The sequence below is a fragment of the Oncorhynchus nerka genome, linkage group LG15 (assembly GCF_034236695.1).
Source record: "Oncorhynchus nerka isolate Pitt River linkage group LG15, Oner_Uvic_2.0, whole genome shotgun sequence".
NCBI lineage: Eukaryota > Metazoa > Chordata > Actinopteri > Salmoniformes > Salmonidae > Oncorhynchus > Oncorhynchus nerka.
The window spans coordinates 97196684-97221640 of record NC_088410.1 but is presented as its reverse complement, the minus strand read 5'-3'; the positions used below and the strand labels follow the sequence as shown (position 1 = coordinate 97221640).

Sequence of the window (24957 nt, the reverse complement as noted above, 5' to 3'; positions counted from 1 at the left end):
TGAGCACACATCCCTGATGGGCCCCTGTGCTGAGGTTCACCTTGGCGGATGTGTTGTTACCTACCCTTACCACCTGGGGGAGGTCCGTCACGAAGTCCAGGATCCAGTTGCAGAGGGAGGTGTTTAGTCCCAGGCTCCTTAGCTTATTGATGAGCTTTGAGGGCACTATGGTGTTGAACGCTGAGCTGTAGTCAATAAATAGCATTCTCACATAGGTGTTCCTTTTGTCCAGGTGGGAAAGGGCAGTGTGGCGTGCAATAGAGATTGCATCATCTGTGGATCTGTTGGGACGGTATGCAAATTAGGGTGGGTCTAGGGTTTCTGGGATGATGGTGTTGATATGAGCCATGACCAGCCTTTAAAAGTACTTCAAGGCCACAGACGTGAGTGCTACGGGTTGGTAGTCATTTAGGCAGGTTACCTTAGTGTTCATGGGCACAGGCACTATGCTGTTCTGCTTAAAACATGTTGGTATTACAGACTCGGACAGGAATAGGTTGAAAATGTCAGTGAAGACACTTGCTAGTTGGTCAGCGAATGCTCCCAGTACACGTCCTGGTAATCCGTCTGGCCCTGCAGCTTTGTGAATGTTGACCTGTCTAAAGGTTTTACTAAAGGTTTTACTCACATCGGCTGCAGAGAGCGTGATCACGTCTTCCAATACAGCTGGTGCTCTTATGCATGTTTCAGTGCTATTTGCCTCGAAGAGAGCATAGAAGTTATTTAGCTCGTGTCACTGGGCAGCTCTCGGCTGTGCTTCCCTTTGTAGTCTGTAATGGTTTGCAAGCCCTGCCACATCCGACTAGCGTCAGAGCCAGTGTAGTACGACTCAATCTTAGTCCTGTTTTGAAGCTTTGCCTGTTTGATGGTTCGTCAGAGGGCATAGCGGGATTTCTTAAAAGCTTCCGGGTTAGAGTCCTGCCTTTAGCTCAGTGTGGATGCTGCCTGTTATCCAAGGCTTCTGGTTGAGGTATGTATGTACGGTCACTGTGGGGACGTGGGGACGAACAACAGTGGCTATTCAATCTCAGGAGGCTGAAGATATTTGGCTTGGCCCCTAAGACCCTCACAGACTTTTACAGATGCACCATTGAGAGCATCCTGTCAGGCTATATTACCGCCTGGTACGGCAACTGCATCGTCCGTAAATGCAGGGCTCTCCAGAGTGTGATGCAGTCTGCCCCAACGTATCACCGGGGGCACACTGCCCGCCCTCCAGCACATCTACAGCACCCGGTGTCACACAAACACCAAAAAATTCATCAAGGACCTCAGACACCCGAGCCACGGCCTGTTCACCCTTTTATCATCCAGAAGGCTAGGTCAGTACAGGTGCATCAAAGCTGGGACTGAGAGACTGAAAAACAGCTTCTATATCAAGGCTATCAGACTGTTAAATAGCCATCACTAGCCTCCACCCAGTACCCTGAACTTAGTGACTATCACTAGTTGGCTACCACCCGGTTACTCAACCCTGCACTTTAGAGGCTGCTGCCCTATGTCAATGGCCATGGAACACTGGTCACTTTAGTAATGGAACACTGGTCACTTTAGTAATGGAACACTGGTCACTTTAATAATGGAACACTGGTCACTTTAATAATGGAACAATGGTCACTTTAATAATGGAACACTGGTCACTTTAATAATGGAACACTGGTCACTTTAATAATGGAACACTGGTCACTTTAATAATGGAACACTGGTCACTTTAGTAATGGAACACTGGTCACTTTAATAATGGAACACTGGTCACTTTAATAATGGAACACTGGTCACTTTAATAATGGAACACTGGTCACTTTAATAATGGAACACTGGTCACTTTAATAATGGAACACTGGTCACTTTAATAATGGAACACTAGTCACTTTAATAATGGAACACTGGTCACTTTAATAATGGAACAATGATCAATTTAATAATGGAACGCTGGTCACTTTAATAATGGAACACTGGTCACTTTAATAATGGAACAATGATCAATTTAATAATGGAACAATGATCAATTTAATAATGGAACGCTGGTCACTTTAATAATGGAACACTGGTCACTTTAATAATGGAACACTGGTCACTTTAATAATGGAACACTGGTCACTTTAATAATGGAACACTGGTCACTTTAATAATGGAACAATGATCAATTTAATAATGGAACACTGGTCACTTTAATAATGGAACAATGATCAATTTAATAATGGAACACTGGTCACTTTATGAATGCTTTATGGATGCTTTAGGAATGCTTTAGGAATGCTTTAGGAATGCTTTATGAATGCTTTATGGAATGCTTTAGGAATGCTTTAGGAATGCTTTAGGAATGCTTTATGAATGCTTTAGGGATGCTTTAAGAATGCTTTAGGAATGCTTTATGGATGCTTTAGGAATGCTTTAGGAATGCTTTATGAATGCTTTAGGGATGCTTTAGGAATGCTTTAGGAATGCTTTATGAATGGGAAAACAGAAATTACTTTGACCGCATCAAGTTGAAGTGTACCAATGATGAAAATTGCAGGCCTCTCTCATCTTTTTAAGTGGGAGAACTTGCACAATTGGTGGCTGACTAAATACTTTTTTGCCCCACTGTATCATAACTCATTAACAACACTCCACTGGTCATACTGGTCTATGCATGACAGATCTATGTATATGAATTCTATGCAGTCAAGGTTGTCAGCTCAGGGATTTGATCTTGCAACCTTTCGGTGACTAGTCCAACTCTCTAACCACTAGGCTACGCTGCCGCCCCTTAATATACCTATAAATATGAGCTCTTGCATAGCATGACATGAATGCGCTATAGTTATCGTATGAATATATGTCATTAACCTTTAATAATGTGGTTGGGACCTATGTAGTCAAAGTAAATTGTTACCATACAAAGTCTCCACTGCCCTCTCTCCCTCTCTCTCTCTCTCTCTCTCTCTCTCTCTCTCTCTCCCTCTCTCTCTCTCTCTCTCTCGCTCTCTCTCTCTCTCTCTCTCTCTCTCTCTCTCTCTCTCTCTCTCCCTCTCTCTCTCTCTCTCTCTCTCTCTCTCTAGAGTCACATCCTGGCCTTTAGTTATCTTTGTTTTCTTTATTATTTTGGTTAGGCCAGGGTGTGACATGGGTGATGTATGGTTTTTGTCTCATCTAGGGGGTTTGTACTGTCTAGGGGTTTTTGTAGATTTATGGGGTTGTGTTCTTTCTAGGTGTTTATGTAAGTCTATGGTTGCCTAGATTGGTTCTCAATCAGATACAGGTGTTTATCGTTGTCTCTGATTGGGAACCATATTTAGGCAGCCATGTTCTTTGGGTATTTTGTGGGTGATTGTTTCCTGTGTCAGTGTTTGTGCCACACGGGACTGTTTCGTTGCCAGTTCACTTCATTATTTTGTATTTGTGTTCATGTTTAGTTTTCCTTATTAAAAACCATGGACACCTACCACGCTGGGTATTGGTCCGATCCTTGTTTCACCTCTCTCTCTCTCTCTCTCTCTCTCTCCCTCTCTCTGTCTCTCTCTCTCTCCCTCTCTCTCTCTCCCACCCACCTACCCCCCTCTCTCTGTCTCTCTCTCTCTCTCTCTCTCTCTCTCTGTCTCTCTCTCTCTCCCTCTCTCTGTCTCTCTCTCTCTCCCTCTCTCTCTCTCTCTCTCTGTCTCTCTCTCTCTCTCCCACCCACCTACCCCCCTCTCCCTCTCTCTCTCTCTCTCTCTCCCCACCCACCTACCTACCCCCCCCTCTCTCTGTCTCTCTCTCTCTCTCTCTCTCTCTCTCTCTCTCTCTCTCTCACACACACACTTTTTTTACTTGAAAGATCTGATTTATTACACAGGTCAAAATGATACATTGGATATAAAATGTAAGGAAACAAAAACTCAAACAAAAAGTAATATCAAATGGTACAGACAGTCCAATAGTACAGTACAAATCCTTTATCTTGTCATTCAACCTTTCTCCCTCTTTAGCTGGTCTCTCTCTTTAGTTAGGTTGTTGTAGCTGGTCTCTCTCTCTTTAGTCAGGTTGTTGTAGCTGGTCTCTCTCTTTAGTCAGGTTGTTGTAACTGGTCTCTTTCTCTCTTTAGTCAGGTTATTGTAGCTGGTCTCTCTCTTTAGTCAGGTTGTTGTAGCTGGTCTCTCTCTTTAGTCAGGTTGTTGTAGCTGGTCTCTCTCTTTAGTCAGGTTATTGTAGCTGGTCTCTCGCTCTTTAGTCAGGTTGCTGTAGCTGGTCTCTCTCTCTCTTTAGTCAGGTTATTGTAGCTGGTCTCTCTCTTTAGTCAGGTTGCTGTAGCTGGTCTCTCTCTCTATTTAGCCAGGTTGCTGTAGCTGGTCTCTATCTTTAGTCAGGTTGCTGTGGCTGGTCTCTCTATCTTTAGTCAGGTTATTGTAGCTGGTCTCTCTCTTTAGTCAGGTTATTGTAGCTGGTCTCTCTATCTTTAGTCAGGTTGCTGTAGCTGGTCTCTCTCTCTTTAGTCAGGTTGTTGTAGCTGGTCTCTCTCTTTAGTCAGGTTGCTGTAGCTGGTCTCTCTCTCTTTAGTCAGGTTGCTGTAGCTGGTCTCTCTCTCTTTAGTCAGGTTATTGTAGCTGGTCTCTCTCTTTAGTCAGGTTGCTGTAGGTGGTCTCTCTCTCTCTTTAGTCAGGTTGCTGTAGCTGGTCTCTCTCTCTTTAGTCAGGTTATTGTAGCTGGTCTCTCTCTTTAGTCAGGTTGCTGTAGCTGGTCTCCCTCTCTCTTTAGTCAGGTTGCTGTAGCTGGTCTCTCTCTCTTTAGTCAGGTTATTGTAGCTGGTCTCTCTCTCTTTAGTCAGGTTGCTGTAGCTGGTCTCTCTCTCTTTAATCAGGTTATTGTAGCTGGTCTCTCTCTCTTTAGTCAGGTTATTGTAGCTGGTCTCTCTCTCTTTAGTCAGGTTGCTGTAGCTGGTCTCTCTTTAGTCTGGTTGTTGTAGCTGGTCTCTCTTTAGTCAGGTTGCTGTAGCTGTTCTCTCTATCTTTAGTCAGGTTGTTGTAGCTGGTCTCTCTCTCTTTAGTCAGGTTGCTGTAGCTGGTCTCTCTTTAGTCAGGTTGCTGTAACTGGTCTCTCTCTCTTTAGTCAGGTTGTTGTAGCTGGTCTCTCTCTCTTTAGTCAGGTTATTGTAACTGGTCTCTCCATCTTTAGTCAGGTTGCTGTAGCTGGTCTCTCTCTTTAGTTAGGTTGTTGTAGCTGGTCTCTCTCTCTCTCTTTAGTCAGGTTGTTGTAGCTGGTCTCTCTATCTTTAGTCAGGTTGTTGTAGCTGGTCTCTCTCTCTTAAGTCAGCTTGTTGTAGCTGGTCTCTCTCTTTAATCAAGTTGTTGTAGCTGGTCTTTCTCTTTAGCCAGGTTGTTGTAGCTGGTCTCTCTCTTTAGCCAGGTTGCTGTAGCTGGTCTCTCTCTTTAGCCAGGTTGCTGTAGCTGGTCTCTCTCTTTAATCAGGTTGTTGTAGCTGGTCTCTCTCTTTAGCCAGGTTGTTGTAGCTGGTCTCCCTCTTTAGCCAGGTTGCTGTAGCTGGTCTCTCTCTTTAATCAGGTTGTTGTAGCTGGTCTCTCTCTTTAGCCAGGTTGTTGTAGCTGGTCTCCCTCTTTAGCCAGGTTGTTGTAGCTGGTCTCTCTCTTTAGTCAGGTTGCTGTAGCTGGTCTCTCTCTTTAGCCAGGTTGCTGTAGCTGGTCTCTCTATCTTTAGTCAGGTTGTTGTAGCTGGTCTCTCTCTCTTTAGTCAGGTTGCTGTAGCTGGTCTCTCTTTAGCCAGGTTGCTGTAACTGGTCTCTCTCTCTTTAGTCAGGTTATTGTAGCTGGTCTCTCTCTCTTTAGTCAGGTTGTTGTAGCTGGTCTCTCTCTCTTTAGTCAGGTTATTGTAACTGGTCTCTCCATCTTTAGTCAGGTTGCTGTAGCTGGTCTCTCTCTTTAGTTAGGTTGTTGTAGCTGGTCTCTATCTCTCTCTCTTTAGTCAGGTTGTTGTAGCTGGTCTCTCTATCTTTAGTCAGGTTGTTGTAGCTGGTCTCTCTCTCTTAAGTCAGCTTGTTGTAGCTGGTCTCTCTCTTTAATCAAGTTGTTGTAGCTTGTCTGCTGTTGTAGCTGGTCTCTCTCTTTAGCCAGGTTGTTGGTCTCTCTTTAATCAAGTTGTTGTAGCTGGTCTCTCTCTTTAATCAGGTTGTTGTAGCTGGTCTCTCTCTTTAGCCAGGTTGCTGTAGCTGGTCTCTCTCTTTAATCAGGTTGTTGTAGCTGGTCTCTCTCTTTAGCCAGGTTGTTGTAGCTGGTCTCCCTCTTTAGCCAGGTTGTTGTAGCTGGTCTCTCTCTTTAGTCAGGTTGCTGTAGCTGGTCTCTCTCTTTAGCCAGGTTGCTGTAGCTGGTCTCTCTCTTTAGCCAGGTTGTTGTAGCTGGTCTCTCTCTGCACAGTAATGCTGACCATTGACTAAGGGAACAATGAAGTGAATCATTGATTACGCCACTGAAGATTTACAATGCTTCAGTGGGAACATACTAAACGTACAGTGGACACACAGGCCTATGATCCCAGCCAGTAGCCTCAGACGCATTGCAGTATAATAATATTTTGAAGATAAATATACAACGCAGAGGATGAGATGACTAAAAACGAATGGTCAATAGCGAATTATAAGTAGGAGTTGAGTTTCAGTTCAACATCTGTTCAGAATCGGTGGAATGTCACTCCTGACCTCAGAGCGACGTGTGCTACGTGGCCCACATTTTCATTGGTCTGGAGTGGAATACTTGTTATTTGGCCATTGGCCAAGTTGTCCTGCAAGGACTTCTGATTGGTCAACCTCAGGCTAGGCTGGGGGGTTATAAATGGCCTCCTGCTCCTTTGTTCGGTGTGGAGAAAAGCTGAGGACAGGGGAGACTGAACATCTGAATATCTACCTGCCAGCATAACATCTTGATTTGTCCTTCTCAAATAAAACTATTTTTCTCCCCCCGATTTGCTTTGGAGTTTGTGTTATTGAAGAATAGCATAAATTGCTAACAGCAGCAACTCTGGAAGGTCTCTTCCACAACTGAACATGTACTGAATCACAAAGATATTGTCATACAGTCTTTGCACCAACATTCATTGTTGTCCTCTATCTGTGTTTGTATAGACTTCTTGTCCTTAAAAAAAACACTTTAGACCAAAAAAACCCACTTAAGACCAAAACGTTGAATATGCTAACATGCACACATAAACAGCCAGTCTCTCATACCCCCCCAGCCCACAAAATAACAAATGCAATGGGAAACACTCTTTCCGTGGCCTTTAATAGCTGAAGATTGATTCATCCAAAATATGTTGCACTGGTTTGCATTTAAGTAAAAGGGAGGATGGCACATTTTGTTCTTGGATTGGATTTTGGGACTTTCTTATTTACACTTGGACATTGGGACAATTGGTTAGGATTATATATTAAATTTATTGTGTGATGATAATCGACATAAAGTTAATTGTTATATTGATTGAAATCTAATTGGTTACAATATATTCATCTTTGCTCCCTTCCTATCACTTTGGTTGCACTCATATTGAAACAGTATTTTACTTGAACTTTAACATTGTAACCTAGTTTGTGATGCTAACTGATCCAGTCTTTGTACCATGATGTGTCACTGAGGGTCTGAGCTTCTGGGAATGACTCATCGTGTGGAATTATTTGGGATGTTTGTGAAGGAAGCCCCGCACACTGTTTATGCTCCCAATTCACCTCTTTATTGACTATTCTTCAGGTCAAACAGAATGAATGCTTACATCCCTGAACAGGCGTGGTTGTGAGACAGGTTGGGCATACTGCCAAATTCTCTAAAATGACGTTGGAGGCGGCTTATGGTAGAAAAATGAACATAAAATTCACTGGCAACAGCTCTGATGGACATTCCTGCACTCAGCTTGCCAATTGCACGCTCCATCAAAACTTGAGACATCTGTGGTATTGTGTTGTGTGACAGAACTGCATATTTTAGGGTGTCCTTTTATTGTCCCCAGCACAAGGTGCACCTGTGTAATGATCTTTCTGTTTAATCAGCTTCTTGATATGCCACGCCTGTCAGGTGGATGGATTATCTTGGCAAAGGAGAAATGCTCACTAACAGGGATGTGAACACATTTGTGCACAACATTTAAGAGAATAATATTTTGTGCGTATGGAAAATGTATTTTATTTCAGCTCATGAAACATGGGACCAACACTTTACATGTTGTGTTTATATTTTTGTTCAGTGTGGAAACAGTGTTGGAATACCTGCTCAAATGACAATTACACACAGGACGCGCGGTGGCCGTATGTCACAGCTGTGCGCTACTTACTGGTGTAGAAGTCAGGTGCAGGAGAGCTGAGAGTTGTGCTCTACTGGTGTAGAAGTCAGGTGCAGGAGAGCAGAGAGTTGTGCTCTACTGGTGTAGAAGTCAGGTGCAGTAGAGCAGAGAGTTGTGCTCTACTGGTGTAGAAGTCAGGTGCAGTAGAGCTGAGAGTTGTGCTCTACTGGTGTAGAAGTCAGGTGCAGGAGAGCAGAGAGTTGTGCTCTACTGGTGTAGAAGTCAGGTGCAGTAGAGCTGAGAGTTGTGCTCTACTGGTGTAGAAGGCAGGTGCAGGAGAGCAGAGAGTTGTGCTCTACTGGTGTAGAAGTCAGGTGCAGGAGAGCTGAGAGTTGTGCTCTACTGGTGTAGAAGTCAGGTGCAGGAGAGCAGAGAGTTGTGCTCTACTGGTGTAGGAGTCAGGTGCAGGAGAGCAGAGAGTTGTGCTCTACTGGTGTAGAAGTCAGGTGCAGTAGAGCAGAGAGTTGTGCTCTACTGGTGTAGAAGTCAGGTGCAGGAGAGCAGAGAGTTGTGCTCTACTGGTGTAGAAGTCAGGTGCAGGAGAGCAGAGAGTTGTGCTCTACTGGTGTAGAAGTCAGGTGCAGGAGAGCTGAGAGTTGTGCTCTACTGGTGTAGAAGTCAGGTGCAGGAGAGCAGAGAGTTGTGATCAGACGCACACTTTATTCTGCAGAAGCAAACAACAGACGGACGCAACAGTGTCCAACAAACCTCCAGCCAAAGGCAAAAGTGCAAAGCGCGACAAAGTCACAATGAAGCAAAAATGTTTAACAATTAAACATACTCCGGGTTGAAACATAGTACCCGGGGGGAAACCAGCTTGGCACGTCAATACACAAGGCTGCTATAACTGGCCTGGAGCCGGTCTCTCTCTTTAATCAGGCTGCTATAACAGGCCTGTAGCTAGTCTCTCTCTTTAGTCAGGCTGCTATAATTGGCCTGTAGCTGGTCTCTCTCTTCAGTCAGGCTGGTATAACAGGCCTGTAGCCGGTCTCTCTCTTCAGTCAGGCTGCAGGAGGCCTGTAGTTGGTCTCTCTCTTTAGAAGTCAGGCTGCAGGAACAGGCCTGTGATCAGACTCTCTCTCTTCAGTCAGGCTGCTATGTCCAACAAAACCTGTAAAGCTGGTGCAAAGCTCTCTTTAGTCAGGCAAAAATGTTTAACAATTAAAGGCCTGTAGCTGGTCTCTCTCTTCAGTCAGGCTGCTATAACTGGCCTGTAGCTGGTCTCTCTCTTCAGTCAGGCTGCTATAACAGGCCTGTAGCTGGTCTCTCTCTTCAGTCAGGCTGCTATAACAGGCCTGTAGCTGGTCTCTCTCTTTAGTCAGGCTGCTATAACAGGCCTGTAGCTGGTCTCTGTCTTTAGTCAGGCTGCTATAACTGGCCTGTAGCTGGTCTCTCTCTTTAGTCAGGCTGCTATAACTGGCCTGTAGCTGGTCTCTCTCTTTAGTCTGGCTGCTGTAGCTGGTCTCTTTCTTTAGTCAGGCTGCTATAACAGGCCTGTAGCTGGTCTCTCTTTTTAGTCTGGCTGCTATAACTGGCCTGTAGCTGGTCTCTTTCTTTAGTCAGGCTGCTATAACAGGCCTGTAGCTGGTCTCTCTCTTTAGTCTGGCTGCTATAACAGGCCTATAGCTGGTCTCTCTCTTTAGTCAGGCTGCTATAACTGGCCTGTAGCTGGTCTCTGTCTTTAGTCAGACTGCTATAACAGGCCTGTAGCTGGTCTCTCTCTTTAGTCAGGCTGCTATAACTGGCCTGTAGCTGGTCTCTCTCTTTATCAGGCTGCTATAACAGGCCTGTAGCTGGTCTCTCTTTTTAGTCTGGCTGCTATAACTGGCCTGTAGCTGGTCTCTCTCTTTAGTCAGGCTGCTATAACAGGCCTGTAGCTCGTCTCTCTCTTTAGTCAGGCTGCTATAACTGGCCTGTAGCTTGTCTCTCTCTTCAGTCTGGCTGCTATAACAGGCCTGTAGCTGGTCTCTCTCTTTAGTTAGGCTGCTAAAACTGGTTAAAAATTGAATGTTTACAAAATGTGCAGTGTGACTACTGGGCCAAATGAGAAGCAGATTGCACAGAAATATTGTTTTGCAGATGTTTGGGAAAAACTCTTAGTGCTACTCATTAAAGTGACAGTACATGCTGGGAAAGGTCACTAAGCTATTTATATGTCATATCCATTGACTGTGTTCCTGTGTGTTCTTGTGGTTTTGAAGGCTTGGTGACTATACAGTGAATTAGGAAAGTATTCAGACCCCTTGACTTTTTCCACAGTTTGTTACGTTAGAATCTTATGCTAAAATGAATTAAATGTGTTTTCTTCTTCTTATCAATCTACACACAGTACCCCATAATGACAAATCAAAAACAGTTTAGAATATTTTGCAAATGTATATATACAAATAAATGATATCATATTTACATAATTATTCAGACCCTTTACTCAGTACTTTGTTGAAGCACCTTGTGAAGCGATTACAGCCTCAAGTCTTCTTGGGTATGAGACTACAAGCTTGGCACACCTGTACTTGGGGAGTTTCTCCCATTCTTCTCTGCAGGTCCTCTCTAACTCTGTCAGATTGGATGGGGAGCATCGCTATTTTCAGATCTCTCCAGAGATGTTCAGAGACTTGTCCCAAAGCCACTCCTGCGTTGTCTTGGCTGTGTGCTTAGTGTCGTTGATCTGTTGGAAGGTGAACTTTCACCCCAGTCTGAGGTCCTGAGCGTTCTGGAGCAGGTTTTCATCAAAGATCTCTCGGTACTTTGCTACGTTCATCTTTGCCTCGATGATGACTAGCCTCCCAGTCCCTGCCGCTGAAAAACATCCCAATATCATGATTTACATGATTTACATTTAAGTCATTTAGCAGACGCTCTTATCCAGAGCGACTTACAAATTGGTGCATTCACCTTATGACATCCAGTGGAACAGCCACTTTACAATAGTGCATCTAAATCTTTTAAGGGGGGGGAGGGGGGTGAGAAGGATTACTTTATCCTATCCTAGGTATTCCTTAAAGAGGTGGGGTTTCAGGTGTCTCCGGAAGGTGGTGATTGACTCCGCTGTCCTGGCGTCGTGAGGGAGTTTGTTCCACCATTGGGGGCCAGAGCAGCGAACAGTTTTGACTGGGCTGAGCGGGAACTGTACTTCCTCAGTGGTAGGGAGGCGAGCAGGCCAGAGGTGGATGAACGCAGTGCCCTTGTTTGGATGTAGGGCCTGTTCAGAGCCTGGAGGTACTGAGGTGCCGTTCCCCTCACAGCTCCGTAGGCAAGCACCATGGTCTTGTAGCGGATGCGAGCTTCAACTGGAAGCTAGTGGAGAGAGCGGAGGAGCGGGGTGATGTGAGAGAACTTGGGAAGGTTGAACACCAGACGGGCTGCGGCGTTCTGGATGAGTTGTAGGGGTTTAATGGCACAGGCAGGGAGCCCAGCCAACAGCGAGTTGCAGTAATCCAGACGGGAGATGACAAGTGCCTGGATTAGGACCTGCGCCGCTTCCTGTGTGAGGCAGGGTCGTACTCTGCGGATGTTGTAGAGCATGAACCTACAGGAACGGGCCACCGCCTTGATGTTATTTGAGAACGACAGGGTGTTGTCCAGGATCACACCAAGGTTCTTAGCGCTCTGGGAGGAGGACACAATGGAGTTGTCAACCGTGATGGCGAGATCATGGAACGGGCAGTCCTTCCCCGGGAGGAAGAGCAGCTCCGTCTTGCCGAGGTTCAGCTTGAGGTGGTGATCCGTCATCCACACTGATATGTCTGCCAGACATGCAGAGATGCGATTCGCCACCTGGTCATCAGAAGGGGGAAAGGAGAAGATTAATTGTGTGTCGTCTGCATAGCAATGATAGGAGAGACCATGTGAGGTTATGACAGAGCCAAGTGACTTGGTGTATAGCGAGAATAGGAGAGGGCCTAGAACAGAGCCCTGGGGGACACCAGTGGTGAGAGCACGTGGTGAGGAGACAGATTCTCGCCACGCCACCTGGTAGGAGCGACCTGTCAGGTAGGACGCAATCCAAGCGTGGGCCGCGCGGAGATGCCCAACTCGGAGAGGGTGGAGAGGAGGATCTGATGGTTCACAGTATCGAAGGCAGCCGATAGGTCTAGAAGGATGAGAGCAGAGGAGAGAGAGTTAGCTTTAGCAGTGCGGAGCGCCTCCGTGATACAGAGAAGAGCAGTCTCAGTTGAATGACTAGTCTTGAAACCTGACTGATTTGGATCAAGAAGGTCATTCTGAGAGAGATAGCGGGAGAGCTGGCCAAGGACGGCACGTTCAAGAGTTTTGGAGAGAAAAGAAAGAAGGGATACTGGTCTGTAGTTGTTGACATCGGAGGGATCGAGTGTAGGTTTTTTCAGAAGGGGTGCAACTCTCGCTCTTTGAAGACGGAAGGGACGTAGCCAGCGGTCAGGGATGAGTTGATGAGCGAGGTGAGGTAAGGGAGAAGGTCTCCGAGAAATGGTCTGGAGAAGAGAGGAGGGGATAGGGTCAAGCGGGCAGGTTGTTGGGCGGCCGGCCATCACAAGACGCGAGATTTCATCTGGAGGGAGAGGGGAGAAAGAGGTCAGAGCACAGGGTAGGGCAGTGTGAGCAGAACCAGCGGTGTCGTTTGACTTAGCAAACGAGGATCGGATGTCGTCGACCTTCTTTTCAAAATGGTTGACGAAGTCATCTGCAGAGAGGGAGGAGGGGGAGGGGGAGGAGGATTCAGGAGGGAGGAGAAGGTGGCAAAGAGCTTCCTAGGGTTAGAGGCAGATGCTTGGAATTTAGAGTGGTAGAAAGTGGCTTTAGCAGCAGAGACAGAAGAGGAAAATGTAGAGAGGAGGGAGTGAAAGGATGCCAGGTCCGCAGGGGAGGCGAGTTTTCCTACATTTCCGCTCGGCTGCCCGGAGCCCTGTTCTGTGAGCTCGCAATGAGTCGTCGAGCCACGGAGCGGGAGGGGAGGACCGAGCCGGCCTGGAGGATAGGGGACATAGAGAGTCAAAGGATGCAGAAAGGGAGGAGAGGAGGGTTGAGGAGGCAGAATCAGGAGATAGGTTGGAGAAGGTTTGAGCAGAGGGAAGAGATGATAGGATGGAAGAGGAGAGAGTAGCGGGGGAGAGAGCGAAGATTGGGACGGCGCGATACCATCCGAGTAGGGGCAGTGTGGGAAGTGTTGGATGAGAGCGAGAGGGAAAAGGATACAAGGTAGTGGTCGGAGACTTGGAGGGGAGTTGCAATGAGGTTAGTGGAAGAACAGCATCTAGTAAAGATGAGGTCGAGCGTATTTCCTGCCTTGTGAGTAGGGGGAAGGTGAGAGGGTGAGGTCAAAAGAGGAGAGGAGTGGAAAGAAGGAGGCAGAGAGGAATGAGTCAAAGGTAGACGTGGGGAGGTTAAAGTCGCCCAGAACTGTGAGAGGTGAGCCGTCCTCAGGAAAGGAGCTTATCAAGGCATCAAGCTCATTGATGAACTCTCCGAGGAACCTGGAGGGCGATAAATGATAAGGATGTTAAGCTTGAAAGGGCTGGTAACTGTGACAGCATGGAATTCAAAGGAGGCGATAGACAGATGGGTAAGGGGAGAAAGAGAGAATGACCACTTGGGAGAGATGAGGATCCCGGTGCCACCACCCCGCTGACCAGAAGCTCTCGGGGTGTGCGAGAACACGTGGGCGGACGAAGAGAGAGCAGTAGGAGTAGCAGTGTTATCTGTGGTGATCCATGTTTCCGCCAGTGCCAAGAAGTCGAGGGACTGGAGGGAGGCATAGGCTGAGATGAACTCTGCCTTGTTGGCCGCAGATCGGCAGTTCCAGAGGCTACCGGAGACCTGGAACTCCACGTGGGTCATGCGCGCTGGGACCACCAGATTAGGGAGGCCGCGGCCACGCGGTGTGGAGCGTTTGTATGGTCTGTGCAGAGAGGAGAGAACAGGGATAGATGCTGCCAACACCATGCTTCACTGTAGGCATGGTGCCAGGTTTCCCTCAGACGTGATCCTTGGCATTCAGGCCAAAGATTTCAATCTTCTGGAAGGGTCTCATCTCCACAGAGGAACTCTAGAGCTCTGTCAGAGTGACCATTGGGTTTGTGGTCATCTCCCTGACCAAGGCCCTTCTCCCCCGATTGCTCAGTTTGGCCAGGCGGCCAGCTCTAGGAAGAGTTTTAGTGGTTCCAAACTTCTTCAAATTTAAGAATGATGGAATCCACTGTGTTCTTGGGGACCTTCAATGCTGCAGAACATTTTTGGTGCCCTTCCCCAGATCTGTGGCTCGACACAATCCTGTCCCGGAGCTCTATGGACAATTACTTCTACCTCATGGCTGTCTCCCTAACCTGCCGCCACTCCCCCAGTGCTCCCTCTCTCTCTCTGTGTATCTGATTTTGTGTGTGTGTGTGTGTGTGTTGGAGTCAGAGTAGATCCCCACCAGCTGCAACCTGTTCCATAATCAAGACCTCTACTAATACTCAGCCCTGCCACTTCCACACTGCCAGATTCTAGCCTCTGCTCAGTCAGTTTGCGTTTCAAGCTGTTTGTTCCTGCATAGATCTTGTTATCCTGTGCCTGTTTTCACTAGCTTGACGCTGCTTTTCTCCCCACTACAGTTCTGTCCGCTCTGACTCTGGTCCCTGTCTCCAGTCCCTCGTCTCGTGTCAGTCCTGCTTCCCAGCTCTGGACACTCGCTTTACTGCTTCTTTGGATTCCGCTCCAGGCCTGCTTACCCTGCACTACTCCCCTTGCCCTGGTCACAGCCTCAGTCCCTGGTTCCCTGCTACCTGCCTGAGCTTCCCCTGGCCTGCACCCCATCCACCCTCCGCTTTTCAATAAATACCTTGGTTACCTTATCCCTGTCTCCTCGTCTGAGACTCCACTTGGGTTCACCTGCTCCACCCCACATTACAAAGGCTTGGTTTTTGCTTTGACATGTACTTGTCAACTGTGGGACCTTATATAGACATGTGTGTGCCTTTCCAAATCATGTCCAATCAATTGAATTTACCACAGGTGGACCCCAATCAAGTTGTAGAAACATCTCACGGATGATCAATGGAAACATGATGCACCTGAGCTCAATTTTGAGTCTCATAGCAAAGAGTCTGAATACTTATGAATACTTAAGTAAAGGTATTTTTGTTTTTTATTTGTCATACATTTTCAAACATTTCTGAAAAACCTGTTTCCACTTTGTCGTTGTGTGTAGATTGTGGAATAATTGTATTTATTTAATCAATTTTAGTAAAAGTCTGTAACTTAACAAAAAGTGGAAAAAGACAAGGGGTCTGAATACTTTCCAAAGGCCATGTACAATACTATCCATTGACTGTGTTTCTATGTGTTCTTCTGGCTGTGAAGGCTTGGTTAGTATATAATGTATACTGTCCATTGACTGTGTTTCTGTGTGTTCTTCTGGCTGTGAAGACTTGGTTACTATATAATGTATACTGTCCATTGACTGTGTTTCTGTGTGTTCTTTTGGCTGTGAAGGCTTGGTTACTATATAATGTATACTGTCCATTGACTGTGTTTCTGTGTGTTCTTTTGGCTGTGAAGGCTTGGTTACTATATAATGTATACTGTCCATGGACTGTGTTTCTGTGTGTTCTTTTGGCTGTGAAGGCTTGGTTACTATATAATGTATACTGTCCATGGACTGTGTTTCTGTGTGTTCTTTTGGCTGTGAAGACTTGGTTACTATATAATGTATACTGTCCATTGACTGTGTTTCTGTGTGTTCTTTTGGCTGTGAAGACTTGGTTACTATATAATGTATACTGTCCATTGACTGTGTTTCTGTGTGTTCTTTTGGCTGTGAAGGCTTGGTTACTATATAATGTATACTGTCCATTGACTGTGTTTCTGTGTGTTCTTTTGGCTGTGAAGGCTTGGTTACTATATAATGTATACTGTCCATTGACTGTGTTTCTATGTTTCTGAGAGGCGGACCAAAACGCAGCGTGGTTATTTTTATACATCTTTAATAAAGATGAAAATAGAACAATATACAAAACAAGAAAACGTGAAAAACCGGAAACAGCCCTATCTGATGTAACAAACACAAAGACAGGAACAAACAGCCACAAAACAGACTACCTAAATATGGCTCCCAATCAGAGACAATGACTAACACCTGCCTCTGATTGAGAACCATATCAGGCCAGACATAGAAATAGACAAACAAGACATCCAACATAGAATGCCCACCCTGACCAAACAAAACATAGAACATACAAAGCAAACTATGGTCAGGGTGTGACAGTGAAGGCTTGGTTACTATATAATGTATACTGTTTCTGTGTGTTCTTTTGGCTGTGAAGGCTTGGTTACTATATAATGTATACTGTTTCTATGTGTTCTTCTGGCTGTGAAGGCTTGGTTACTATATAATGTATACTGTCCATTGACTGTGTTTCTGTGTGTTCTTCTGGCTGTGAAGACTTGGTTACTATATAATGTATACTGTCCATTGACTGTGTTTCTGTGTGTTCTTCTGGCTGTGAAGGCTTGGTTACTATATAATGTATACTGTTTCTATGTGTTCTTCTGGCTGTGAAGGCTTGGTTACTATATAATGTATACTGTTTCTATGTGTTCTTCTGGCTGTGAAGGCTTGGTTACTATATAATGTATACTGTCCTTTGACTCTGTGTTTGTTTGTTCTTGTGTTTGTGTTTGGGGTAGAAGATCTGCGGGGCGTGACGATAGTGGAGCTGATTAAGAAGGAAGGCAGCACCTTGGGCCTCACCATCTCTGGAGGAACAGACAAGGACGGAAAGCCCCGCGTCTCCAACCTACGACCAGGAGGACTGGCTGCCAGGTGAGATCTACATGTTTTTTTGTGTGTTTTTTTTACAGTATTCGCTCACTTTTTTTTACTGAATGTGCACGCGTGTACAGGACATCTTCCTTGACTTACGCCTGAACCTCCATCCCCTCAGTCCCCCAGTCACAGACACAGATGCAGCCATGCTGTATCAGCTAATCAGGCCCTGATGTAGAAACAACCACCTGACGTTTCATTTCACTAGAGGCAGAGGATTGTTTTACGACTAGGATGACGATGCTAAAAATAGGTGCGCAGTCTTGGTCTTTTGTCATTATGTGTAAATCTACTGACGGACCTGTCTGGCTTTTAAAAGAAAGCTCCCCCCCAGGCTTTCCCCACCCTTCCCCAGATTAAATTTACCGTTGAAATGCTCCGCAAGCCAACTGTCTGTGCTTGAGCCTTAGCTTGACAATTTATGTAGAAAGTGGATTTTATCCCAAAGCTGTTTTACTCTGAATAAAGAAAGTAGGACATGTTAAAATTTGAATTAATCTCATGACTGGCATATTTAATGAAGATACAATATCAGCTAAATGCAGCAATGTACCAAAGAATAAAGCTGTATTCAGTGTGTGAGTAGTGTCGCTGTTCAGGCGTATGGTGCTTCACGGTGACTGTGGGAAGACACTAAGGTTGAGAATCCTAGATTGCAACATAATAGCCTGTTGGCATTGTTGATCTGTCAGCATGTGTATCTGTCATCACTGTCTTCTCTAGTGGGTGTAAAAGAAGTCCTTTAATCTAGTGGGTGTATGAGAAGTCATTTAATATACTGGGTGTATGAGACGTCCTTTAATCTACTGGGTGTATGAGAAGTCATTTAATCTAGTGGGTATGAGAAGTCATTTAATCTAGTGGGTGTATGAAAAGTACTTTAATCTAGTGGGTGTATGAGAAGTCATTTAATCTAGTGGGTATGAGAAGTCATTTAATCTAGTGGGTGTATGAGAAGTCATTTAATCTAGTGGGTGTATGAGAAGTCCTTTAATCTAGTGGGTGTATGAGAAGTCCTTTAATCTACTGGGTGTATGAGAAGTCCTTTAATCTACTGGGTGTATGAGGAGTCATTTAATCTAGTGGGTGTATGAGGAGTCCTTTAATCTAGTGGGTGTATGAAAAGTCCTTTAATCTAGTGGGTGTATGAGGAGTCCTTTAATCTAGTGGGTGTATGAGGAGTCCTTTAATCTACTGGGTGTATGAGAAGTCCTTTAATCTACTGGGTGTATGAGAAGTCCTTTAATCTACTGGGTGTATGAGGAGTCATTTAATCTAGTGGGTGTATGAGGAGTCCTTTAATCTAGTGGGTGTATGAAAAGTCCTTTAATCTAGTGGGTGTATGAGGAGTCCTTTAATCTAGTGGGTATGAGAAGTCATTTAATCTAGTGGGTGTATGAGAAGTCATTTAATCTAGTGGGTGTATGAGAAGTCCTTTAATCTAGTGGGTGTATGAGGAGTCCTTTAATCTAGTGGGTGTATGAGAAGTCCTTTAATCTAGTGGGTGTATGAGAAGTCCTTTAATCTAGTGGGTGTATGAAAAGTCACTTTAATCTAGTGGGTGTATGAAAGTCCTTTAATCTTTAATCTAGTGGGTATGAAAAGTCATTTAATCTAGTGGGTGTATGAGAAGTCGGTTAATCTTTGTATGAGAAGTCATTTAATCTAGTGGGTGTATGACCTTTAATGGGTGTATGAGAAGTCCTTTAATCTAGTGTATGGTGTATGAAAGTCCTTTAATCTACTGGGTGTATGAGGAGTCCTTTAATCTAGTGGGTGTATGAGAAGTCCTTTAATCTAGTGGGTGTATGAGGAGTCCTTTAATCTAGTGGGTGTATGAGGAGTCCTTTAATCTAGTGGGTATGAGACGTCCTTTAATCTAGTGGGTATGAGAAGTCCTTTAATCTAGTGGGTGTATGAGAAGTCCTTTAATCTAGTGGGTGTATGAGAAGTCCTTTAATCTAGTGGGTGTATGAGGAGTCCTTTAATCTAGTGGGTGTATGAGAAGTCCTTTAATCTAGTGGGTGTATGAAAAGTCCTTTAATCTAGTGGGTGTATGAGGAGTCCTTTAATCTAGTGGGTGTATGAGGAGTCATTTAATCTAGTGGGTGTATGAGAACTCCTTTAATCTAGTGGGTGTATGAGGAGTCCTTTAATCTAGTGGGTGTATGAGAAGTCCTTTAATCTAGTGGGTGTATGAGGAGTCCTTTAATCTAGTGGGTGTATGAGGAGTCCTTTAATCTAGTGGGTATGAGAAGTCCTTTAATCTAGTGGGTATGAGAAGTCCTTTAATCTAGTGGGTATGAGACGTCCTTTAATCTAGTGGGTATGAGAAGTCCTTTAATCTAGTGGGTGTATGAGGAGTCCTTTAATCTAGTGGGTATGAGACGTCCTTTAACCTAGTGGGTGTATGAAAAGTCCTTTAATCTAGTGGGTGTATGAGGAGTCCTTTAATCTAGTGGGTATGAGAAGTCCTTTAATCTAGTGGGTATGAGAAGTCCTTTAATCTAGTGGGTATGAGAAGTCCTTTAATCTAGTGGGTATGAGACGTCCTTTAATCTAGTGGGTATGAGAAGTCCTTTAATCTAGTGGGTGTATGAGGAGTCCTTTAATCTAGTGGGTATGAGAAGTCATTTAATCTAGGTGGTGTATGAGGAGTCCTTTAATCTAGTGGGTTTATGAAAAATCCTTTAGTCTAGTGGGTGTATGAGGAGTCCTTTAATCTAGTGGGTATGAGACATCCTTTAATCTAGTGGGTATGAGAAGTCCTTTAATCTAGTGGGTGTATGAGAAGTCCTTTAATCTAGTGGGTGTATGAGAAGTCGGTTAACCTAGTGGGTGTATGAGAAGTCCTTTAATCTAGTGGGTGTATGAGACGTCCTTTAAACTAGTGGGTGTATGAAAAGTACTTTAATCTAGTGGGTGTATGAGGAGTCCTTTAATCTAGTGGGTGTATGAAAAGTCCTTTAATCTAGTGGGTGTATGAGGAGTCCTTTAATCTAGTGGGTGTATGAGGAGTCCTTTAATCTAGTGGGTGTATGAGAAGTCCTTTAATCTAGTGGGTGTATGAGAAGTCAGTTAACCTAGTGGGTGTATGAGAAGTCCTTTAATCTAGTGGGTGTATGAGAAGTCCTTTAATCTACTGGGTGTATGAGGAGTCCTTTAATCTAGTGGGTGTATGAGAAGTCCTTTAATCTAGTGGGTGTATGAGGAGTCCTTTAATCTAGTGGGTGTATGACGAGTTCTTTAACTAGTGGGTATGAGACGTCCTTTAATCTAGTGGGTATGAGAAGTCCTTTAATCTAGTGGGTATGAGACGTCCTTTAATCTAGTGGGTATGAGAAGTCCTTTAATCTAGTGGGTATGAGGAGTCCTTTAATCTACTGGGTGTATGAGGAGTCCTTTAATCTAGTGGGTGTATGAAAGTCCTTTAATCTAGTGGGTGTATGAGGAGTCCTTTAATCTAGTGGGTGTATGAGGAGTCATTTAATCTAGTGGGTGTATGAGAAGTCCTTTAATCTAGTGGGTGTATGAGGAGTCCTTTAATCTAGGGTGGAAAAGTCCTTTAATCTAGTGGGTAGTCCTTTAATCTAGTGGGTGTATGAGGAGTCCTTTAATCTAGTGGGTGTATGAGGAGTCCTTTAATCTAGTGGGTGTATGAGGAGTTCTTTAACTAGTGGGTATGAGACGTCCTTTAATCTAGTGGGTATGAGAAGTCCTTTAATCTAGTGGGTATGAGACGTCCTTTAATCTAGTGGGTGTATGAGGAGTACTTTAATCTAGTGGGTGTATGAGGAGTCATTTAATCTAGTGGGTATGAGACATCCTTTAATCTAGTGGTGAGAATATTTAATCTAGGGTGTCCTTTAATCTAGTGGGTGTATGAAAAGTCCTTTAATCTAGTGGGTGTATGAGGAGTCCTTTAATCTAGTGGGTTTATGAGAAGTCGGTTAATCTAGTGGGCGTATGAGGAGTCCTTTAATCTAGTGGGTGTATGAGAAGTCCTTTAATCTACTGGGTGTATGAGAAGTCCTTTAATCTACTGGGTGTATGAGGAGTCATTTAATCTAGTGGGTGTATGAGGAGTCCTTTAATCTAGTGGGTGTATGAAAAGTCCTTTAATCTAGTGGGTGTATGAGGAGTCCTTTAATCTAGTGGGTATGAGAAGTCATTTAATCTAGTGGGTGTATGAGAAGTCGGTTAATCTAGTGGGTGTATGAGAAGTCGGTTAACCTAGTGGGTGTATGAGAAGTCCTTTAATCTAGTGGGTGTATGAGACGTCCTTTAAACTAGTGGGTGTATGAAAAGTACTTTAATCTAGTGGGTGTATGAGGAGTCCTTTAATCTAGTGGGTGTATGAAAAGTCCTTTAATCTAGTGGGTGTATGAGGAGTCCTTTAATCTAGTGGGTGTATGAGGAGTCCTTTAATCTAGTGGGTGTATGAGAAGTCGGTTAATCTAGTGGGTGTATGAGAAGTCAGTTAACCTAGTGGGTGTATGAGAAGTCCTTTAATCTAGTGGGTGTATGAGAAGTCCTTTAATCTACTGGGTGTATGAGGAGTACTTTAATCTAGTGGGTGTATGAGGAGTCATTTAATCTAGTGGGTATGAGACATCCTTTAATCTACTGGGTGTATGAGAAGTCCTTTAATCTAGTGGGTGTATGAAAAGTCCTTTAATCTAGTGGGTGTATGAGGAGTCCTTTAATCTAGTGGGTATGAGAAGTCATTTAATCTAGTGGGTGTATGAGAAGTCGGTTAATCTAGTGGGTGTATGAGAAGTCGGTTAACCTAGTGGGTGTATGAGAAGTCCTTTAATCTAGTGGGTGTATGAGACGTCCTTTAAACTAGTGGGTGTATGAAAAGTACTTTAATCTAGTGGGTGTATGAGGAGTCCTTTAATCTAGTGGGTGTATGAAAAGTCCTATGAAAAGTCCTTTAATCTAGTGGGTGTATGAGGAGTCCTTTAATCTAGTGGGTGTATGAGGAGTCCTTTAATCTAGTGGGTGTATGAGAAGTCGGTTAACCTAGTGGGTGTATGAGAAGTCCTTTAATCTAGTGGGTGTATGAGACGTCCTTTAATCTAGTGGGTGTATGAGAGTCCTTTAATCTACTGGGTGTATGAGGAGTCCTTTAATCTAGTGGGTGTATGAGAAGTCCTTTAATCTAGTGGGTATGAGAAGTCATTTAATCTAGTGGGTGTATGCGGAGTCCTTTAATCTAGTGGGTGTATGAAAAGTCCTTTAATCTAGTGGGTGTATGAGAGTCCTTTAATCTAGTGGGTGTATGAGAAGTCCTTTAATCTAGTGGGTGTATGAGAAGTCCTTTAATCTAGTGGGTGTATGAGAAGTCCTTTAATCTAGTGGGTGTATGAGACGTCCTTTAATCTAGTGGGTGTATGAAAAGTACTTTAATCTAGTGGGTATATGAGGAGTCCTTTAATCTAGTGGGTGTATGAAAAGTCCTTTAATCTAGTGGGTGTATGAGGAGTACTTTAATCTAGTGGGTGTATGAGGAGTCATTTAATCTAGTGGGTATGAGACATCCTTTAATCTACTGGGTGTATGAGAAGTCCTTTAATCTAGTGGGTGTATGAAAAGTCCTTTAATCTAGTGGGTGTATGAGGAGTCCTTTAATCTAGTGGGTTTATGAGAAGTCGGTTAATCTAGTGGGCGTATGAGGAGTCCTTTAATCTAGTGGGTGTATGAGAAGTCCTTTAATCTACTGGGTGTATGAGAAGTCCTTTAATCTACTGGGTGTATGAGAATCTAGTCTTAACCTAGTGGGTGTATGAGGAGTCCTTTAACCTAGTGGGTGTATGAGAAGTCCTTTAATCTAGTGGGTGTATGAGAAGTCCTTTAATCTAGTGGGTGTATGAGGAGTCCTTTAATCTAGTGGGTGTATGAGAAGTCCTTTAATCTAGTGGGTGTATGAGGAGTCCTTTAATCTAGTGGGTGTATGAGGAGTCCTTTAATCTAGTGGGTGTATGAGAAGTCCTTTAATCTAGTGGGTATGAGAAGTCCTTTAATCTAGTGGGTATGAGACGTCCTTTAATCTAGTGGGTGTATGAGGAGTACTTTAATCTAGTGGGTGTATGAGGAGTCATTTAATCTAGTGGGTATGAGACATCCTTTAATCTACTGGGTGTATGAGAAGTCCTTTAATCTAGTGGGTGTATGAAAAGTCCTTTAATCTAGTGGGTGTATGAGGAGTCCTTTAATCTAGTGGGTTTATGAGAAGTCGGTTAATCTAGTGGGCGTATGAGGAGTCCTTTAATCTAGTGGGTGTATGAGAAGTCCTTTAATCTACTGGGTGTATGAGAAGTCCTTTAATCTACTGGGTGTATGAGGAGTCATTTAATCTAGTGGGTGTATGAGGAGTCCTTTAATCTAGTGGGTGTATGAGAAGTCCTTTAATCTACTGGGTGTATGAAAAGTCCTTTAATCTAGTGGGTGTATGAGGAGTCCTTTAATCTAGTGGGTGTATGAAAAGTCCTTTAATCTAGTGGGTGTAATCTTTAATCTAGTGGGTGTATGAGGAGTCCTTTAATCTAGTGGGTGTATGAGAAGTCGGTTAATCTAGTGGGTGTATGAGAAGTCAGTTAACCTAGTGGGTGTATGAGAAGTCCTTTAATCTAGTGGGTGTATGAGAAGTCCTTTAATCTACTGGGTGTATGAGGAGTCCTTTAATCTAGTGGGTGTATGAGAAGTCCTTTAATCTAGTGGGTGTATGAGGAGTCCTTTAATCTAGTGGGTGTATGAGGAGTTCTTTAACTAATGGGTATGAGACGTCCTTTAATCTAGTGGGTATGAGACGTCCTTTAATCTAGTGGGTATGAGAAGTCCTTTAATCTAGTGGGTATGAGGAGTCCTTTAATCTACTGGGTGTATGAGGAGTCCTTTAATCTAGTGGGTGTATGAAAAGTCCTTTAATCTAGTGGGTGTATGAGGAGTCCTTTAATCTAGTGGGTGTATGAGGAGTCATTTAATCTAGTGGGTGTATGAGAACTCCTTTAATCTAGTGGGTGTATGAGAACTCCTTTAATCTAGTGGGTGTATGAGGAGTCCTTTAATCTAGTGGGTGTATGAGAAGTCCTTTAATCTAGTGGGTGTATGAGGAGTCCTTTAATCTAGTGGGTGTATGAGGAGTCCTTTAACTAGTGGGTATGAGACGTCCTTTAATCTAGTGGGTATGAGAAGTCCTTTAATCTAGTGGGTATGAGACGTCCTTTAATCTAGTGGGTATGAGAAGTCCTTTAATCTAGTGGGTGTATGAGGAGTCCTTTAATCTAGTGGGTATGAGACGTCCTTTAACCTAGTGGGTGTATGAAAAGTACTTTAATCTAGTGGGTGTATGAGGAGTCCTTTAATCTAGTGGGTGTATGAAAAGTCCTTTAATCTAGTGGGTGTATGAGGAGTCATTTAATCAAGTGGGTGTATGAGAAGTCCTTTAATCTAGTGGGTGTATGAGGTGTCCTTTAATCTACTGGGTGTATGAGGAGTCATTTAATCTACTGGGTGTATGAGAAGTCCTTTAATCTACTGGGTGTATGAGGAGTCCTTTAATCTAGTGGGTGTATGAGGAGTCCTTTAATCTACTGGGTGTATGAGAAATCCTTTAATCTACTGGGTGTATGAGACGTCCTTTAATCCAGTGGGTGTTTGAGGAGTCCTTTAATCTACTGGGCGTATGAGGAGTCCTTTAACCTAGTGGGTGTATGAAAAGTACTTTAATCTAGTGGGTGTATGAGGAGTCCTTTAATCTACTGGGTGTATGAGTAGTCCGTTAATCTACTGGGTGTATGAGGAGTCTGTTAATCTACTGGGTGTATGAGGAGTCCTTTAATCCAGTGGGTGTATGAGAAGTCGTTTAATCTACTGGGT

General features: G+C 44.1%; 1 protein-coding gene across 1 annotated transcript in view; it reads left to right on the top strand.

Annotated features, from left to right (window-relative positions):
• The window catches only part of LOC115118030 (glutamate receptor-interacting protein 2-like), a 190522-nt gene that overhangs the window by 6805 nt on the left and 158760 nt on the right, over nt 1-24957 (top strand). The window contains exon 2 of the mRNA XM_065000742.1: nt 16938-17073. Within this exon, the coding sequence (XP_064856814.1) occupies nt 16938-17073 (136 nt within the window). The remainder of the gene's footprint in view (nt 1-16937; nt 17074-24957) is intronic.